The 18,975-nt window shown below is 39.4% G+C and overlaps 1 protein-coding gene across 8 annotated transcripts in view; it reads right to left on the bottom strand.

Moving 5' to 3' along the window:
* Positions 1 to 12,361: 12,361 nt before the first annotated feature.
* DROSHA (drosha ribonuclease III) overlaps positions 12,362 to 18,975 on the bottom strand; it is a 71,834-nt gene continuing 65,220 nt past the window's right edge. For all 8 annotated transcript variants that reach the window (XM_021552352.3, XM_021552351.3, XM_077786109.1 and 5 more), the window contains 3 exons: positions 17,339 to 17,431; positions 16,501 to 16,547; positions 12,362 to 13,556 (listed from right to left, as the gene is read on the bottom strand). In XM_021552352.3, coding sequence (XP_021408027.1) covers positions 13,426 to 13,556; positions 16,501 to 16,547; positions 17,339 to 17,431 — 271 coding nt within the window. In that variant the 3' untranslated portion in view covers positions 12,362 to 13,425. The remainder of the gene's footprint in view (positions 13,557 to 16,500; positions 16,548 to 17,338; positions 17,432 to 18,975) is intronic.

Below are 18,975 nucleotides of genomic sequence, written 5' to 3'. Positions count from 1 at the left end.
AAGATTTTAGATGAGATTTATGTGGCAGAAAGAGCTTTCAGAGACAAATCGATATAACTAAGTACAGCGCTCTCATACAATCACGCTGATCAGGAAAACTGGCTGCATCATCACAGGGCTGTCATTTTCTCACTTGCACTGTGTGAGATTGCCTAAGGTTTCTTACAACATTGAAATCAAACCCCCCAGTTGACAGCAGCCAGTGACAGCAGGGGGTTCAGGGCAAAGGAACTGCATCTTCTTGAGCTTGTGCCTTGTTAAACACATTTCTTTTTCTGACAGACTTGAGATTCCCATCCCTCGGCAGCATATTACCTGCACAGACACATTCTCAGGTTGCATCTCTCTTTCTATTAGATAATTTTTAAAAACAAATTTGAGGCCAAAGATTTCAAGGAAAAGGTACATTCTCACACTTTTTATACACCTTTCTTTGTTTGTGGTATTTTTAATCAGTCTGTTTGCAAGGAGCAGAAAGACAGTGCCTCATCTTGAAGTGTTAAGATATTTCTGATCCTCATTTCTTCACTCCCTCATCATCAGACGACCCTATTCTGTGGTATGTTTTTACTTGGCTCCTTCTATTTCGTGCTTATTCCTGCTATATGTATCCTGGGCACTGCTCTGGTTTTATTTTGCTGCTGTTAGGCACAGTCATGTTGGTGCTGCTGAGGAACTGGTTACAGCAGGACTCTGCTGTTCTCAGTACTGCATGGAGAAAATGGCAGTTCCCACCCCTGCAATCTATAGGTAGCAAACATATGAAGGAATTCAGGTGTAAACCAGTAAAATCTGGAAATGAGGAGCTCAGCCTGCCTGAGTCACTTCTGAAAATCCTGTTAGATATCTATATGCAGGTCTTATATACACTTACATACTGTAAGTTTGTAAACCTATAAACCTGGACTGGCATCCCAGAAGCATCTGAAGGAGGACATTCCCACTGGATGCCATTCCAGCCTTTCCTAGCTGAGCACAGACTCCACTTGCTCAAATGCACCCACCAGTTTCACGTATGTACATGAGTTATGGAGAACCTGTGCAGGTCTGGGCAGTTTGAATATAAGATATCCACTAGTGAGCTATCAAAGAAATGGGAACAGAAAGTCCTACTTGCAAAAAAATGGAGGCTAAAGATATTTGTTTGGATATGTGTGCCTAACTGTGGCTTAGCAATTCAAGCTTGCTGCTGATGGACATTAAAAGCACGATGCAGAGTGAAAAAGAGACACTATCCAGTATATTTTATGGAAATGTCCCTCACAGATTTTTAAGGTCAGTTCTACTACTTAGCTATTAATCTTAAATACATGAAAAAAAAGTCACATGAAAAATTAGTCCAAATGTTAGCTGTACTAGTAATAAGAGGTGTAGAGCATACAAATTAGGGAGAGAAAAGGAAGAAGAAAGGAACTGAAGGGATCGACACAAGGGAAAAGAGAAACCTCAAGAAGAAACTGAACATTCCCTGTAAATATCTTCAAGGTAACAATGTAAATGAAGGAAGGAAATTACACCAAGTCTCAGAAGACAACAGAAAAAGAAGTAATGGCCATAAGCATAGAAAGAAAAAGTTCAGCCTAAACATGAGCAAAACTCTAAGAGTAATTAGGCTAGTGAAAAATTCAAAGGTAGCTGTGGTGTAATTAATGCACATGTTCAAGAAGACTGGACTAAAAATAAAAAGATGAAGAGAACACATTTGTTAAAGTTGAGAGGAAACAAACTTAAACAATTTGAGAGGAAACAAATTGTTCTCTGGCAACCTGTTGGTGCGTTTTCTCCACAATGACCTGGTAAACTTCAGACTGGCACAGTGATTAAAAATGTTGCTTGCAACATACCTGTTTTCTCATGATGCCTGCTTATTCATTATTTAATTTTTTGATTTTTTTTTTTGGTGACAGCAGACATCTGTGCTATTATTTTTTTTTTTCCTTATTTGACTTCTCAGTTTTAATTCAGCCATGGCATTTCCTCTCATCATTTTGTTCCCTTTCCATCCAGCTCCTTCAATCATTCTGTAGACACAGATGCTACTTTTGCAGTGAGCATGCTCCTTCACTTGCACTTGCCTCAAACATTTTGAATTCTGCCTTGTTCTGAGAGAGCCTGTAGCTCTTCAGGTGACTGTTAAAAGCTGAGCAAATGGATGGCCCTAGTTCAACATGGGTCTGGTTTTCAACAGGCATTTTCCTTCTAGAGACATCTGTGTTTCACTAAGTGCACTATGATTTAGTACGTAGTGTAGATGCAGTTTCATCAGCAGTACCTCCTTGATGTTTTGACAAATTGTAAATTAATGCTTTTAAAATCTTAGTTACCTGGATGCCAAGGTTTCATTTCAAGGTTCAACTTTCAGCTCAATATAGATGCTCATTAAAGTCAAGGGAAGGACCCTACTGACTCAGATGAGTTAAGAAAGAGTCCTTATACTTCTATTCAAGCTTAAGTAACCCCGAACATAAATTTGCCATTTGGATCCTTTACTGTGCAGTCAGTACAAGAGTTTCCACTTCTGCTGTCACAGATGGTATTCCAATTCTACACTCTAAGTCCTCATACAACTCTCCATACCTTTGCATGAGAGTGCTCAAAAACCCATAACAGATTTCCCTTCCAATTCCCAGTCAGAAAGTGCTTCTTTCTGCATTTCCAGATAGGTGATAGACTCTCATTTAAAAAAGGATTTGGGCAGCTACATAACTTTGGTGACCTGTGCCAAAAGAACTTTGTGGTGTCCTAGTAGCTCTTGAGTTTTTCCTGGAAAAAGCTCTTGAACCAGAGTTTCCTAGCATGGCTGAAACAAAGATAAAGAAGCATAGAGCCATAACCCTGCTATGGATGCAAGGGCAGGTTGGCCTGGCAGTAAGGAGCTTGTGCCTGCCCAAGGACACTGACAGGACACCAAGGGGAGAGAAAGGAAAGATAAAGTTCATAATCCTTTAACATTTTTCTACTCATTTTGCCATTCTAAAGTTGCCCTTGCTGGGGTTAATTAACAACTATGAATGCCAGTGCTACAGGAACAAAGTAGATTGCAGTTTTTACCCCTCTCCTACATTTTCCATCTCTGTGACTGGACCTCAGGATGTGACCTCTGTAAATGCTTTCTCATTACTTTCCTACTAATTAGTCTCATTTCATTTATGCGTTATATTAGCTGGGGTTTTTACATGGTTTAACACATTAAAAAATAAAGCTTCTTGACATTTGAAAATACTCTCACTTTGGAGAAACTGTCAGTCCTCTTCATATCTGCACATAAGGGGATGGTTGAGTCATCTGGGGATAAAGAAGCGTTCTCCTCACAGCAATGGCTATGCAAAGTGTTAAGGAGGCCATGCCATGCTGGCTTAATGTGAGCACTTGTGTCTTATAGCTATATGCCACAAATGTTTAAAGCCTAGATTCAACTCATATAACTATGGCCGTTAGACTGTTCAGAAAGATAAAAGAGGTGTCACCCTTTGCTCCTCAGACAAGAGGGGGTGATTCATCCTGCCTAAGCCATGAACTAGTCTCTGGAGACTTGGCTTTCTCTCACTACTTATCACAGCAGGGGCTTAGGCAGGGGAGGGGGCATATCTATGACTTCAGTGTCTGCTACTTGGTAGGATGTGATTCAGCCTTAGAGTTTAAGATGATAAAAAACTTACCAGAAGTTCTTGTTTTTGGAGTATTCTATTTTTTCTACAGGTGCAACTGACTGCAAATTCTAGCTTCAAACATGGCCTCTAACAGCTGGTTGTGCTGTCCACCACTCTGTGCACATACATGCATGTAAGCTGCAGGAAAATGTCACAGAAAAGTCATCCTAGAGCAGCAGAAGCCAAATCAGCACATTTCCTCCTCTATGTTGGCTAAAGCACTTAAAAAACTAGAGACCATCCTGAAGAGCCAGGTACAATCACAGCTTGCTGGTATTCACCTTTTGCAGAATAACAGCCTTCCATCTGTTCTCCACTCTCTCACCTCCTTGGAAATGTGACTGGGATTAGGAAGGATTAAACTTCTGATAGTGCCATGCCAGAAGTCAACAGAGGAGCTTCTTTTTCTCTGTTCACTGGAACCTCTTCTGAAGGGGTGTGTCCTTCAGACTTGCCTTCTCTACACATGCCTCCTTGTACGGAAAAATTGCTGAACAAAAGAAACTGAGTTAAGGTGAACAACTTCAGTTGTATTACAAGTTTTAAGACATAAGGATATGATCTATTCTGAAAGTCCCTGATGATTTATTTAGTGGGAATATTTCTACATTGTTTCCTTTAACATCAGAGAAAATGTGCCTTTGGAGATGCAGAGCTTTTATCTCATCCCTTTTAAAATCACACTACTGATCTCAAAAGAAAGGCTATGCCATGTCAGAATTTAAAACATTCACCTTATGGCTGTCACCGAAAGCATATGAAATATATGCCATTGAGTTTTAAATGACTGCTTATGCTGTCAGTCACAGTCAGATCCTGAACTGAATGATGTAAGTTCCCTCTGTTTCCCTGAAAGTAATGAAAAGGATCTGGCCCTTAAGTCTCAGTGTCTTCCAAATCCAAAGTAATTTTATCCACCTGAATAATTTATCGTCATAACCTATTTTTCATTAATTTGACTATGCTCTCGTTCCTCTTGGGCTTACAGAGTAGCTCTACTGCGAAAACCAATGATATGAAATTAGCACTTTCTTACTCAGCAGATCCCTTTCCTGTGAGAAGGCAGAAAGAGTGCTGCTTAACTTACCATGAAAAGTACTGAAATCTCTCTTTTGCCCCTTCCTTGCTTTCCCCGCAAAAGGACCAGTGGAGCCAGGGGGAAGCAAACAGGTCAGGATTTTTGTCTCTTGTATTTATGTGACAGCCAACTGAGCTCCAGGGCCACCTGGGCAGCCTGAGGGGCTCTGGGCTGTGACCAGCAGGACCCTCCTCCTGCTGACAGTGAAGTCGTGCTGCCAGCAGAGCTTGCAGAGCCACTGCCACTGATGGCTAGTGAAAACAACATGATTTCCCACTTCCAGCTGATGTGCTCAGCTCAACAGTCATGTGTTTAAAATTAATCTTAGGCATAAGGATTGCAGGACAATGACCACTAAAATTCTAGTGACTGGAAAACAGATGAAGCTGTTGGTTGATGTGCTGTAAAACATCTCAGGTGTGAACACTTCTGTGCTAATCCTGAGGAATTAGTCTAGGTAAAATAGATTCTGGAATCAGACTGGGGGGAGCAAGATCAAGTAAACAGAGACCAATAAAGTAACATTGGCATAAGATCTCTTGAGGAACACAAGACATTTTGAGGCAATACTCCCCCCAGTGTATCCAAATTATTTTTTCTACTTTTCCAGGTAAGTCCTTTCTAAAACTCACACTGAATATTCAAGATAAGCTTTCCTCAAGAAAGCATATGCAATATATTGTAAGAATAGGAACTTTCAAAAGAACTTTGAATTTTTCTTTGCCATAGGACATCATTTATTACAAGGATGTTCTTCAAATTTAGACAGTCTCTAACATATGACTAAGTCTGAAGTCACTTTGTCTGTCAAAATGTAAAGGGCAAATGAGTTATCAGGGTAGCTGGGTCATCAGAATTCCTTCTCTTTGGACCTGATGTAGTAAAAAATATCCTCAGTCTTCCAAACAACTGAAGTCCCAAAAGGCCACAAATCCTAGCCTTGCAACAGGCCAACTCATCCAACACAAAGGTCAGCATCATTAAACAGAATAAACAAACCAACCAAAGAGCCAGAAATGACAGATCTGCCTGGGAGGGGAAGGAGTCATGCAGCTCTCTCTCTGGGCCTCCTTAATTTCCACACTTGCACAATCCCAAGCTTCTCTGTACACACCCACACTTGTTTTTCACTCCATACAACGTGCATGCATGGGACCAGGTAAAAATCCCCTCAAAACATGAGAATCCGTGAGATAGGCCATTACCAAACAGTTTGGAAGCAGCAGCTGATGGAACTGAGCCCTTCTGATCATGTGCTGTCCTCCGGACCACCAGCCTCACTCCTCCTTGCCTTGCAGGAAATAGTCTTTTGGTCAGGGGTTAACAGCAGCTTGTACAGTGGAGAACCTATTTCTACTTCCAGCTCTCACTACCTTCTCACCAGTTTCTGCCAGTCAAGGCCGGGCTAAAACCCATTCTCATTCCTCTGTTTGCCTTCTCACCAGCTGAAAAGGCACAGGATGTGTTGCCATCAGCCCTGGTACTGGCACACAACACTCCCAGCCTGGGCTGATGCTCCAGCCCACACTCCACCTTCCATTACTGCCCTGGAGCCAGCAGCCACCAACCTTCCTGCAGCAACCAGCACATGGCAGCACAAGCCTAAGAAGAGCAGATGCTTCTCTCTTTTTGTCATGTTTACCCATGGCCCCCTCTACATATCTACAGCCCAAAAGTATCTCAAACAATTTATTTTCAAGGAACCAAGGAAATAACTTAGGCACTTTGCAGCCAAGTACTTTTCACAGACGAGAGCACAGCTGTTTGCATGCTTAACTCCTTCTGTCACCACACTGGAAATATATCCCGTGCTTAGAGTCATACTAACCTCTACTGGATTTGGTGAGGTTACAGACCTAAACAACTACAGGCATCAGCAGCAGGCTGTGAATCCAGCAGGGAGACCTGCTTTCTCCTGTGTGTGTATAACAGGGCCAAACCTCAGCGCCAGCACAACGTGACAATGCTGCCTGTTCCTACCCGAGTGACGCCTGTCACACGCTGTCCCAGGGTGCTCAGCAGTGGCCTTGGAGCTACAAGCTCGAGCTGCCACAGCAGGAGCTCAGCAGCAAACGTGAGCATGGCTGGCTGTGGAGAGAGGCTCCCACCACCCAGGACCAGCCACCTGAGTTTTCTTTCACTTTTTAAAATTGCTTTTGTAAGTTTCAGGATGAAAGAGATAAGGTAAAGCCCCATTCTAGGCTGCTGTGTATGAAATTTAAAATACCCATATTAATGCAGAAATAAGCCAATTACAACATCTAAAGCTAAATGCTGTAAATAAGTAGCTGTGCAGTATGAGGAGAGGACAAATCTCAGTTAGGACTTGACAGATTCAGGTTTTGTTCTCATTTATTCCCTTGACCTGTTCAGTGACTTTGAGTAAGTCATTGCTTCCTTTCTATTTCTTTCTGGGTCAGGAACTGCCTGTCATTTTGTATTCATGCAGCTGGCATGAAAAGCCCCAGCTGCAGTGAAGATCTTTGGACACTACTTCAATAAAACCAATATCTAAATACCTGTTAAAAATAGACCATAGAGAAGCCTTTTTCTTTCCTTGGTAAAAAGGTCTTATGTTTCAATGAGTGAAAATTTCAGATATTTCATTAAGTAAATAAATATATACAAGCATAACCGCATTTACACCAAACACACACATATTTGAACATGCTCCTAATTAAAATCTAGAAAATATGTTCCTAATTAAAATCTAGAAAATTATCACAACTTTACTAGATTACTTCCCATCCCTGTATCTCGAAGTTACTATCATCTCACTTCTAATAGATTTGCTATATCTTACCAGTAAGATTTATTTTCTAACTTTACATAAAACTCAACTCTGAATGCATTTTTTAAAGCCATCATTATCCCAAGCACATGGCATAGAATTGTATTTATGTTACAATGAAACCTCATATTTTTCAGTCTGTATTTAAAAGTAGCTAACATTTTTCTATCCAAATCAATCTGCTTCTCAGCAGTCAGTGCTTTTTTTCTAGTGTTTTCAGCATCTGTTCTGCTTTTTCTTACCTCTCTCGCCTCACTTACACGTATAAATGTCCATTTATAAGCTTCCAGCTGAAATAGACGCCAAACTTAATCCAATTGCATAAATTCACAACATAAGCTGCAAAAAGTACATCACTGCATGCCTCAAGAATTCACAGCCTCTCTTAAAGACAGAATCCCTGAAATTGTACTGGAAAGATTCAGTACTTTATTTCCACAGATGTGCAGTGAGGTTTTTGTTCTTGCTGTGGGCACTTGATTTCTGATATAAGTGTTGAGGTGTGACTTGCAGGGGCAGAGTTCAAGGTCATTTATTTTCTAGTCTTAGTGAGCTAGGAATTGATGCCCTATCTGCTAAGCAGAAGTAAGGGTCAGGAAACCTTGAAATAGAAGATAGTAGCGCTACAGATCACATTAAGAACAAATAAACAATGAAAACATTGAAAAATAATAATAATTAAAATAAAAGCAATGGGAGCAAAGGTAATGGGAAGCCTTAAAAACCTGTTTTGGGCTAAAGCCATTGAGTTCTCTGGAAGTTTTGAGGTCTTATAAGGTTGGAAGTGTCACACTGTTTTGGATGTCTGGTCAAGCCCTGGTTCAAAAACTAGAAAGCAGTAACTTACAGATTGATTCTGATTGTTAATGTACAGACATCAACTGAGATGGGATATTGGCTGTAAAATCTGACACATTCTGACAGGTGGAACACACATTTAAAGTGTTTGGGTTTTGGAGGAAGGAAGCAGACACCAGCATTGAATGACAGAAATTTTAAACATCAAAGATAAGGATTTTTTTTTTTTCCCTTCAGATGGTATGTTTATTTTTTCTTAATGATAAAGTTTAAAGCCACTTATGTATTTTGACAATGTTTTTTCATCACAAGAACAAAAAGTAAGAGCAGCAATTAGCAATTTTGAATGACTTAATCAATGAGATAATTAAAAATTCTTACCTTACAGAATTTTAATTTTTTAATATAAAAAAGAAATTTATAATTGGATATAGAATAGTATTAGCATTTTCAAATGCTGCTAGATTGAGAAACGGCTGCTTTTTGTTTGTCAGTTCAAGTATCCCTCTGGAAACAGCTGCAATATTTGAATTGTAATTCTAGTTGGCAGCAAAAACTGGTCACCATGTCAGAACTGTTCTGACAGAGTAAATGACTGAAGGAAGAAACCTGCAGGGAAGTAACTTCATTTTTTTTAGAAAAAAGTAGCTCTACTTTTTTAAAGAAATGTTGGCTGAGCTTGCATCAGTGGGGTCCCATGGGTTCCCCTGACCACCATCCCCATCTTTAAATAAATAACAAGCTACCTCCAGTGACAAACACTTACCCACCCATCACTGCTGCAGCATTCTGGACCACTGATGCTTCTGCCACCAGCTAAAGTTCACAATTTGTCAGCTCAAGAGCCTATCCTTTGCTAATGGATTACTTTTGAAATGTCTGCTCAAAGTGGAAGGTTTTATTTATTTACTTAGTTATTCTAAAGAGGTGTACAAGCAACACACTGTTTGGACTCTGGTTTCCTGTAACAGAGTCCCCAGTCTTCTTGATCATTGCTTTCCAAGTCTCCACAGGAATAGGCAATGAGGGTGTGTCAGTGCCCAGCCTGCACAGCCAAGTTCTTTTTTCTCCCTTGAAGACCCTCTCAGGCCTGGCAAGAGAACCATGGCAGGCTTGCAAGTACTATACTAAAGCCACAGACTAAGGCATCCACTGAATGAGGCATCACTACCCTCCCACAGACATCCTGAGCCCTGGTCCCCAGTGACAACTTCATCCTTTTCATCTCTTAGTAACAGAATAGTCCCTCCACAAAGGTGCTGTGAAGAGCAGTAAAATGACATGACTGACACTTTCAGGTACGATTGTATTGTAAGTCACAGGCAAATCACTTGTACTCTTACTCAGGAAAGGTTTTGAAATCCTTTTGAGGAATGCAGTGATGACTGAGACAAAGGGAAATATACTTACATAGCAAGACTCTGGGTGCAAGTTGGTGCTCCCTTTGTCACCTCTAGCAGGCAGGTGAAGAAAAGGGCCTCTAAGGTAAGCTGCTCCCTGATGGATAGAGAAATATGCACAGCTGGAGCATGCGGCTGATTGAATCTTAGGGCCCCAGAAAAATGTGAATCTGTGATGTGGGGAGTGGGTAGGAAGGGGGAGAAGCAGGGTGGATGTACGGGTCACAGAAATTTCTGTTGCAACACCATCCTCATCAAAGACAACACAGTGGTAAACGATGCAGAAGAACAACTCCCTGAGCTCTTACAGGGCTTTACAAACTTGCACCAAAAAGAAACTTTTTACAAGTGAACCACTTATTTCATTTAAATATGTAGCCTGTATAATCAGAGTCTTTGAAGTAGGGAGACAGATGATCAGGATTTGCCTTTTGATCTTTCCAAATTGTTTTAGCAAGTAACAACTATGCCTGAAGTCTTTTCTGGGAAACTTTATTAGCAACGATGTTTACAACAATCTTAGAGACCAAGGTTCTCTTAGCACTGCTAAGTAATCTTCCAGAAATTGAAATCTTACAAAGCGAACTTAGGGTCTACAAATAACATAATGAATTTTATGTAAATTCAGTTGAAATCCCCAAACAAATCAGCTACAATTCTATTCAATGCTCTGTACATATTCACATTAAAAATATTCATAGGATCTGTTGGATTCACCCAGATCCCAGTCTTGCTCTCTATTCATCTACTTGTACCCAACTCAAGTCAATGGATCTTGAAAGAGAACCTCTAGCTCAGAGAACAGAGAACAGGCTCTGAAGCAAAAAAGGACTGACTTTATCAGCAAACCAGACACCCCTTAACACCTACAAAAGAGCAGCACAAGCTGTCTAGTCCTAAACTACAGCTGTTTCACTGATTAGCACAAGTGCAATGATAATTTTTACCAAGGCAACTTGAAGAGGCTTCCCCTCCTTGGTGACTGTTGTAAAGGACTGTGTTCACATTTCACATTCTACACAACTCCTGAAATCAACAGGAACATTCACAGCCACTACTTTTAGACAGCCCATACACAGAAAGACACTGTGGTTTGAATAAAGGAAACAGGATTTTTTTTTTACCTTTTGTTTCTTGTTCTGAAGACAAAGAAAACAAAAATGCTTCAGGCAATCTTCCTAGCCCACACTTACACAGTAAAAAAGGGAAAATAGCCCACTTGTAAAAACACAGGTATCACCAACATATTACTGAGGAAAGCCTAAAACACATTAACTACAGTAACTGGAATGCAGTAATTATTTCAAAAGTTTGCTTTTCCCAAGCAATTTCCAGGTCAAAGAAGAAAAAAAGAAGTCTTGTATTCCTCCCCCAATACAGCCTATCTGATAAATTCAATATATTTTAATGAAAATATTTATGAATAAGACTGCAGTCTTCTTACAGCTGAAAATTGAAATTGTATATTGGAATAATTAAAGCAATGTTAAAACTATGAGCTAACAATTCCACTGGGGTTCTCTGGTGATGTCAAATATGCTGAAATTTGATAAGCAATCATACACCTCAAAATTTTTATTAATTAAACATATGAAATTTGCCATAGTTAAGAGGGAAAAATAAAATAATGGTTTACACAATTACACTTGACCCTCTAGCACTGCACCATTTTATCTTACTGCTAGAAGCAGGTGGGCAATTATACAAAAGAATTTGAAATACAAAAGTCTTGTGGACAGGAGACTTGCTGGAGCTTTTCAAGCTTCCTACTCTTGAGAAGCATTTCAGCTTTTTATTTACTGACTGAAGTGAAAAGAAGTTACAATCACTTCTCAAAAGTCAAATGGCAGCAGCATTCAGCAGAGAGCAGCTCCCCACCTTTACCTTGTTTTTATTCCCTTCATTATTATCACTCTCTAAATTACAGAATGTGGGTTTTTTTTTGTTGGGTTTTTTTTTTATTTATTTCTTCTCTCATCCTCCGAAATAGATTTTAAGCATCAATCCATTAGGAAAAGGCAATCATAGAGCTGGGAGAAGTGAGGTAGTATTGTGTGCTCAAGTGTAAACCCCCCCGCCCCCCCCTTATTTAAGTGCATCTCACATTGTAAGTGTAGAAAAGTATGCTTCTGAAAATACACATATTGATTACCTCAGAAGTGAAACTTTGGGAAGACATTTGTGTAGTCTGAATTTTTCAGCTTCATTTGGTGTGTACTTTGGCACCTGCAATGAAGTGCTTCTCCTGATGTCCATCCCACACCTACAGAGAGGTGCTCCAGACAAATGCTGAAGAAGCTGCTCAGGGCACAGTGGCTGTCAGGCAGAAGTTTTCTTTCATGAGTTGGCAGGAATTCCTTGGGCCAGACTCATGCATCCATGCTGCCCCATACTTTAACACATACAACTGTGGGACATGTGGGACATGCTTAAATGACTGGCCAAAAAGGATCTTTTCTTCTTTCAGGAAGAAAATGCACAGCTAAGGAAAATAAGGGTTCAATCTGTTTTGCTTATCAGAAAGGAAAGATGAAAAATGACTACACAATACCTACCAAGGGACTGTATTAACTGAGAACCAGCTTAATGGAAATGAATGGCTTGAAGCAGCAATATTAAAAGAACAAACAACACTGATAACCAGTGGGAAAAAATACCAACAGACACAGTGGATTTTTAATTTCTGGTGCTGTTCAGAGTTTTTATAGAAGAAACATCTGTCTGTCTAATACAAGCCACAGACACCAAAAAAACCCAAGGAAACTGGGTGACTTAAAACTGCACACCACTTTATGGATAAATTCTGCCCTTCTTTTGACAAAAACTGTTTCCAATGAACCTCTCTGGAACAGCACCCATATAGAGTGTTTCTAATACATAATTTCACAGTAATGGCCACACTGGTATCTTCCTGTCAAAGAAATCCATTAAAGTAGACACCAGCCTGACAGAACAAGAAGCTCAGAAAGAAACTAAACTTGTTAATGTAAACTACATGTACATTCTCTACAAAAACTGCCATTCTCTTGCTTCATAATTATCTTCTCCTTCAAGTCTTGTAACAGTGATTTAAAAAAAAAACTACTCAATCTTCCACACACATCTGTGACACATTTCAGATGTGTCATCCACTGTTCAAAGCAAAACTTAGTATCTCCATTTAATTACTGTACCATTTTGTGTAAAAAGGGCCTGAACTTTAAAACTCCAGTTTAGCAGGCTCAAGAAGTAAATTTAGCTGCAAAATGTAAGTTAGGTACATGCTTAAGTGCTCAGCTGAATCAGTTTTTCATAAGACTTTCCTCTGCTTCACAGCACAGTTCATGCAATAACTTGGCTGGTCACTGACAACACAGCACTTAGACATAGGAGACAACTGTTAAACAGCTTTTCCTCCTATTAGATTTTGAAATTAATCCTTTATTACTTCAAACAAGACAGTAAAAATAATAAAAATAATAAACAATCAATAATATTTTACTTTTCATAAAAATTAAAAGGATTTAAACCCAATATTATTAAAAAGCTAAACTTAAAAAACAATTTCAAGAAATACTGTATTTGCACACAGTTTTAAAGGAAGATATTACATTTTTCTTTTTGATATCAACAGGCACTCTTCATTCATCTGCAAGAAACTAGGTTAGGTCTCCATAGGCCACAGTCAGAGTTATTAAGTAAGTAAATATGCCACTGCTTTTGTGCCCTTTATTTCTTTGCTTCTTCAGTCTCCTCTGACTCTCTCTCTTGATGCTCTCTTTCCCACCTCAATTCTTTCAACTCTTGTCTGTACTTCCGTTCAATGAACCGTTTCTGATGGGCCATCTGAGGAAAGTTATCTGGCACAAAGAAAAATATTTTACGTTAATAAACAAACTGGTAACAGAGAAAGCCTCAGCTCATTTTGTTTTAAACTTTGATGTTATTAGAGGTAGGGGGAAAGAATGTTGTTCCCATTTTTACTCATTTATTTCTTATAATACATTGTAAACCAGGACTGTTTTATAAGACTTTGGTTTCTTCATGATTTCTTTACATCTGTTTCTCCTGCTACAAGGCACTGCCAAATCTAATATACTCACAAGAACAAAATATAAAATCCTGGTATAGCGACATGGCCAGGTATTACCTGGATTTTACATTCTGTTCCCTTAGCAACAGGTGGTCGATACTGAAAAATGAATGTGAAACTACTGTCAATGCTGTCAGGGATTTTTGTCTCGCTCTCACTCCAAAAAGTACGAGCCACTAGTTTCAAGCACTGCACAGATGTTTCCATTATTTTTATTATTGTTTTAGACCATGCAGAAGAAACTATATGCCCCACACTATGGCGGGGATCCTGATGAGAAAGTAATAGTGTAGCAAAATGGAATGCAGTTAAGTCTGTTCCTGAAAAAGTTAATGCTTGGCTATGTACCGGAAGGCAACTTTAGCATAGTCTAACAGCATGGATGAGTGAAGACTGCCTGAAACAGACTGGACAAGGCTGAGGTGATGGAGAAATAGCTGGGGAGATGGATGCTTCTGCTTTCAGGCATTTGTCCATCGGCTGATGTGTAGGTGCACATTAGTACTGAGAGTGTAAGAACAGCTTATGTAAGAGAACAGAATTGCTCTCACTTTAGTGCACGGCTCACAGAATGTGATGTTTTCTGCATGACCAGGGTGCTGACATCCACATGTGTCTGTGCTGTGGAGACCTGCACCCTCCAGGCAGTCAGAAAGCAAAGGGGTGGCAGAGTATGTGACAGGCTGCAGTTGGTGGTGAATCCTGCTGGGATCACACCGAGCTCTGGGATCAGCACTGGCTTCCTAATCATTCTACACTGACCTTTAAAGCCATAAATTTTGTAGATGTCTCAGCAAAGGACTGCTCTCTGTCTCGCTGGCTATTGAGAGAGAATTCAGCTGTGGCTTCTCAGGGAGGAGTACCCTGGCATCAAGCTTTTTCCTCCTTGGCACCAAGCTTTTTCCTCCTTTTTCTGGGTCCTAGGGAGCACGGATTCTCAGCTAGAGAATGTGGTGCAGAAGCCACATAAACTGCAGGAGTTTGTGGTAGAGCAGAATAACTTTCTACTGCTTTGTTTTATTGGCCAGTGAAATTTGTGCCCCTTATTATACAATACAGGAATAAAAGTTATTTACAACATCAGTTGTATTTACAACATCAGTTATTTACAACTTGAGCATAGGAGAGTATATTTATTTAAACCAGAAAGCAATCTAAACAAAAATGGTTTTAAATTGCTGTTGTTTTTAAAAACATTAGTGCTTTGTTTAATGGAGTTCTGGGATATTTTGTTGCTCACATGACCCATAAAATGAAAATCAGATGTTCAGCACTGCTTGTAACATGATTCTTTAAGAACTCAGCTTGGTAGCAACCTGTTCTAATATGTTTAGGATGATAAGAAGGAAACTCATGCAATAAATTCATCATGGCTATCATCTAAATAGATATATGAAAACTACTTTCACTTGAAGTTAACTACTTATGCATTAAAAAGCCCAACAAACAAACCAAACCAAACATCTCTACTGCACCACCATATACATAATCCAACAGGGGCCCTTAAGGGTTGTGTAACCTCTATCCCAAAAGACAATAAAAACTTGACTGGCAAGGCACAGAGAAACTAACTTGAAAGTTGGCTCTGTTTCAAATTGAAGGGCAACAGGAGCACAAATCTCTAGAGTTCTATGGTATTTAAACAAATATATATGTCAAAAGATAGCTGTGAAGTCCTTGGATTGATAAGCCATGAAACTCACAGCTCTCTTGAGTGGTGATACTGTCACAAGAAAATTCACTCAAAGAAAACTTCAGTAACATCTTGCAGATACTAAGCAGAGAAGGGAAGTTACATTTTTCTACTTGTCAAATTTACTGGTGGTGAGAAGTATATGCTTAGCAGATGGATATAAAAACATATCTGAACTACACAAATTCATTGCCTTCTGAAATATTTAAGCCCTTGAATTTCCAGATGCAGAGATAACAGATTAAAAACCTTTGACATCTGAGAAACTGCGTGTGTTTCCTTTGAATGAAATGGAAAAATGGACTTCCCATGTTCTTTTCAATAGAGAATTTCTGCTGCACAAGATGCCTGTAATCTGTTTGCTTACAGGTCACCCACACCTGGCACCTTAAGCTAACTGGCCAAAGTTATTTAATATAAGAAGCTTGCTCACACTCATTCATATCTGGGACTACATTTCAATGAAGGACTGCTCCCATGCTGGCTAAGCAGCATGTAATTTAGAGAGATGTATACATAGATCCCTGGATCTGCAGCTGATATCTTAGCCCTTCTCAACAGATAAATATTGATTTAAATTGTTGGGGATCTGCCTCTCAGATTTTAACCTAGTCTACTGATAATCTGGGATCAAGTTTTATTTTCTAAGGTTTCACTTTGTTCCTCCCCTGAATTAAAGGGTGAGACAACCTGAGCATCAGAGACTATGCAGTCTTATCCCTCTGCATGCATAAGCATGGAAAAGCTCAATGAAACTTTATTGCACAGGGTTCCCTTGAAGTTGCATCCTCTGTAGCTGATCAGCTCCCCTTAACAAATAAATACCTGTTGGGATCATATTAACTTCAACTGCTACAAAACTGTCTTGAAAGTACTAAGAGAAAAAACTGCTGCTTAGGAGGTGACAGCACTTAGCATATGTGTTCTGTTCCAAACTTATCCCCCACAAAATCTGCACCTTGCCTCACTAAAGAACTAGGAAATACACAATGAATTCTCTGTTGCCCAAATTTCTTACATTTTTCAAGTGCATCCATTGCAGCTCCCATTTCTGCTTGCTGAATACTGTGAAAGCCAAACAAAAACATGTTACATGAGATCTAAGCTGTACAGAATAAACTAAAGTTTCTGACAAAGTGAAGCACTAGTTACTCTTTTGCAATGAAACTTTTTGGATAATCAGAAGCTTGTAATTCTCAGAGTGTATGATATATCAGCCATTCCATAAATACGTGAGCAACAGTACTACAGCTCCAGTAGAGTATTTCTTAAGTTAGACCAATAACATTAGCAAAATATTCCAGTCCATTCTTCACTTAAGCATTTGCTTTTACATAAGAGAAAAAAAGCAACAAAATCACAGATGCGTGTATGTTTAAAAAAGCAATGACATTTTTATAACCAACACCAGATTTGGTAGCATAAAATGAGGTTTTTGGGGTTCATGGTTGAAGTCTTTGAACTCTTAGAATAATTCTAAAATGCCTGGAAGTAGTAACCTCAGAGGAAAAAAAATGGGTAATAGCGTGGTATTCTTAACTTGCCAGTGTAAGCTGCATAGTAATCCAACAGGAAATACCAAAATAAAGATACCATTTTCTGGAAGTTGTTCTGCACTTACTACTCCAAAAGCCACAAATAGTGCCAGCCACCTTGAAGGCAAGTTCACCAAAAAAATCTTAAGATCCAAAATTACACCAACACTGAATCCTTCAGGTATTCCTAACGCAGAGAAATTTGAAGAAGGCTCTACAGCTTTCTTTTCCTAAGGCAGACCATACAACAGTCTATCTCTACGGCTTGTTATTTTGGACACCACCACACTCTAACACCATGTGATTAATTTTTTACTATACCTTGGACCTTTACCACATCCTATTCTTTCCCCTTTGAAATAGACAGCTACTGTGTACGTCCTGGCATGAGAAGGTCCCACTGTCTGCAAGGTCCTGAAAGAAGAAATATTTTATTCAAGCAGGGAGCATTAAAACACAGAATCTGTTTGTGGCACATAGCTCACCAAGCTTTCAGTCTGGTCAATACATATAGTGCAATTAATGCAAAACATTGAGCAATGCCAGAAGGATGTCTGTGTAGATCACATTAACCCAGAGATTACCGGAAAAGTATTGATCATGCTTATTACTCCAGGCTCACTCAAGAGCACCACCTGAAAATTAAAACTATTTAACCTAAAGGCAAAAATGCAAACTGTTACATGAAGTGTTCAAACACTGTGAAAACACTTGTAATAAAGTAATAAATTATGCACAGCTGTGCAATTGCAAGTAAACACACCCATACAATTATGTGTGCACTAGAAGTTTAGTCGCTGAGAGTTTTGCAGGTAGCAAGGTTTTATAAGGAATTTGTATTAGACATGGTAGTTCTCAACACTGAATTATCACAGTACAAAGAAATTTTCCATCAGCTTTGAAAAGTTAGTTTGTCACAAAACAAACTTTCCATTTGACCTGAAGTCTAGGACATACATCAACAACCATCTAAATGGGAAAAGGTAATTCCCTAGCTGTGCAATGAATTGCTTCTTTTGCAGTTTCTTACTGCTGTCCCAAATCTCTTCCCACTTTCAGATCAAGTTCTGTCTGCTACCTTGTTTCTTTTTAGAAGGAGCACAAATTTCACATCAATTTTTAAAGTATCTAACTAAAGTACTCTCTCTCCCTGCACTGTGACATGAGCAAATAAAACCTACCCTAAATTTAAAAGCAATAGTACTGACTGCAGTGAAACAGATAACCCAAGAAAAGGAATTTAACAAGATAATAGGAAGATAACAGCAGATTACTAGGTCTGAGCTGTACTGTAAAAATCAATTTATCATTACAGCAAAACAAAACAAACATTTGGTACTTGATATTAAGTGGTTTTTACAAAAATGGGAAATTGTTTTTTATTGAATTCGCCCCCCTCACCCAAGACAAAGCCCTGAACCCTCACACAGACAGACTAAGGAGTCAGACCTGCAGTGCACTGGCTGCAGTGTTAAGGGGATGGCACTTCTCAAGGGCCGTGTGTGTCACTGTCACTGAACTGCTACGCTGCATTTGAAACCTTACTTCAGTATCTGTGACAAATGCACTTCCACCATTCTTCATACCTTTTTCATATAATAATCCCAACAAGCCTTAAATTTTCATAGTCTTTATCTCTTCTTTTGGGGCTAACATTGCACCCTTTCCTACACTAATTGAATGGATATGGATGCAATATACAGCCTAAGGTTTATTATTTATTATCTTTTTGAAGCAGCTATTACACTATTTATCAACTGGAAGAGAAAAGGGAGCGCTATGCCATCCAGCTTCAGATATCTAACTGAGGTGTACAAGTTAAAAGGTTCACTGCCCTGAGCTCTTTGTCATTGAACACGGGAACATTTGTCAGCTGAACCGCACAGCAACAACGTCCAAAACTTGTGCTGCCCTTCAGTGCCTGACTGTGGATGAGAAACAGTGCCTGTAATGGGGAG

The sequence above is a fragment of the Lonchura striata genome, chromosome 1 (assembly GCF_046129695.1).
Source record: "Lonchura striata isolate bLonStr1 chromosome 1, bLonStr1.mat, whole genome shotgun sequence".
In the NCBI taxonomy this organism is placed as follows: Eukaryota; Metazoa; Chordata; class Aves; order Passeriformes; family Estrildidae; genus Lonchura; species Lonchura striata.
The sequence above is the reverse complement of the archived record's forward strand: the minus strand, read 5'-3'. Positions and strand labels throughout refer to the sequence as shown.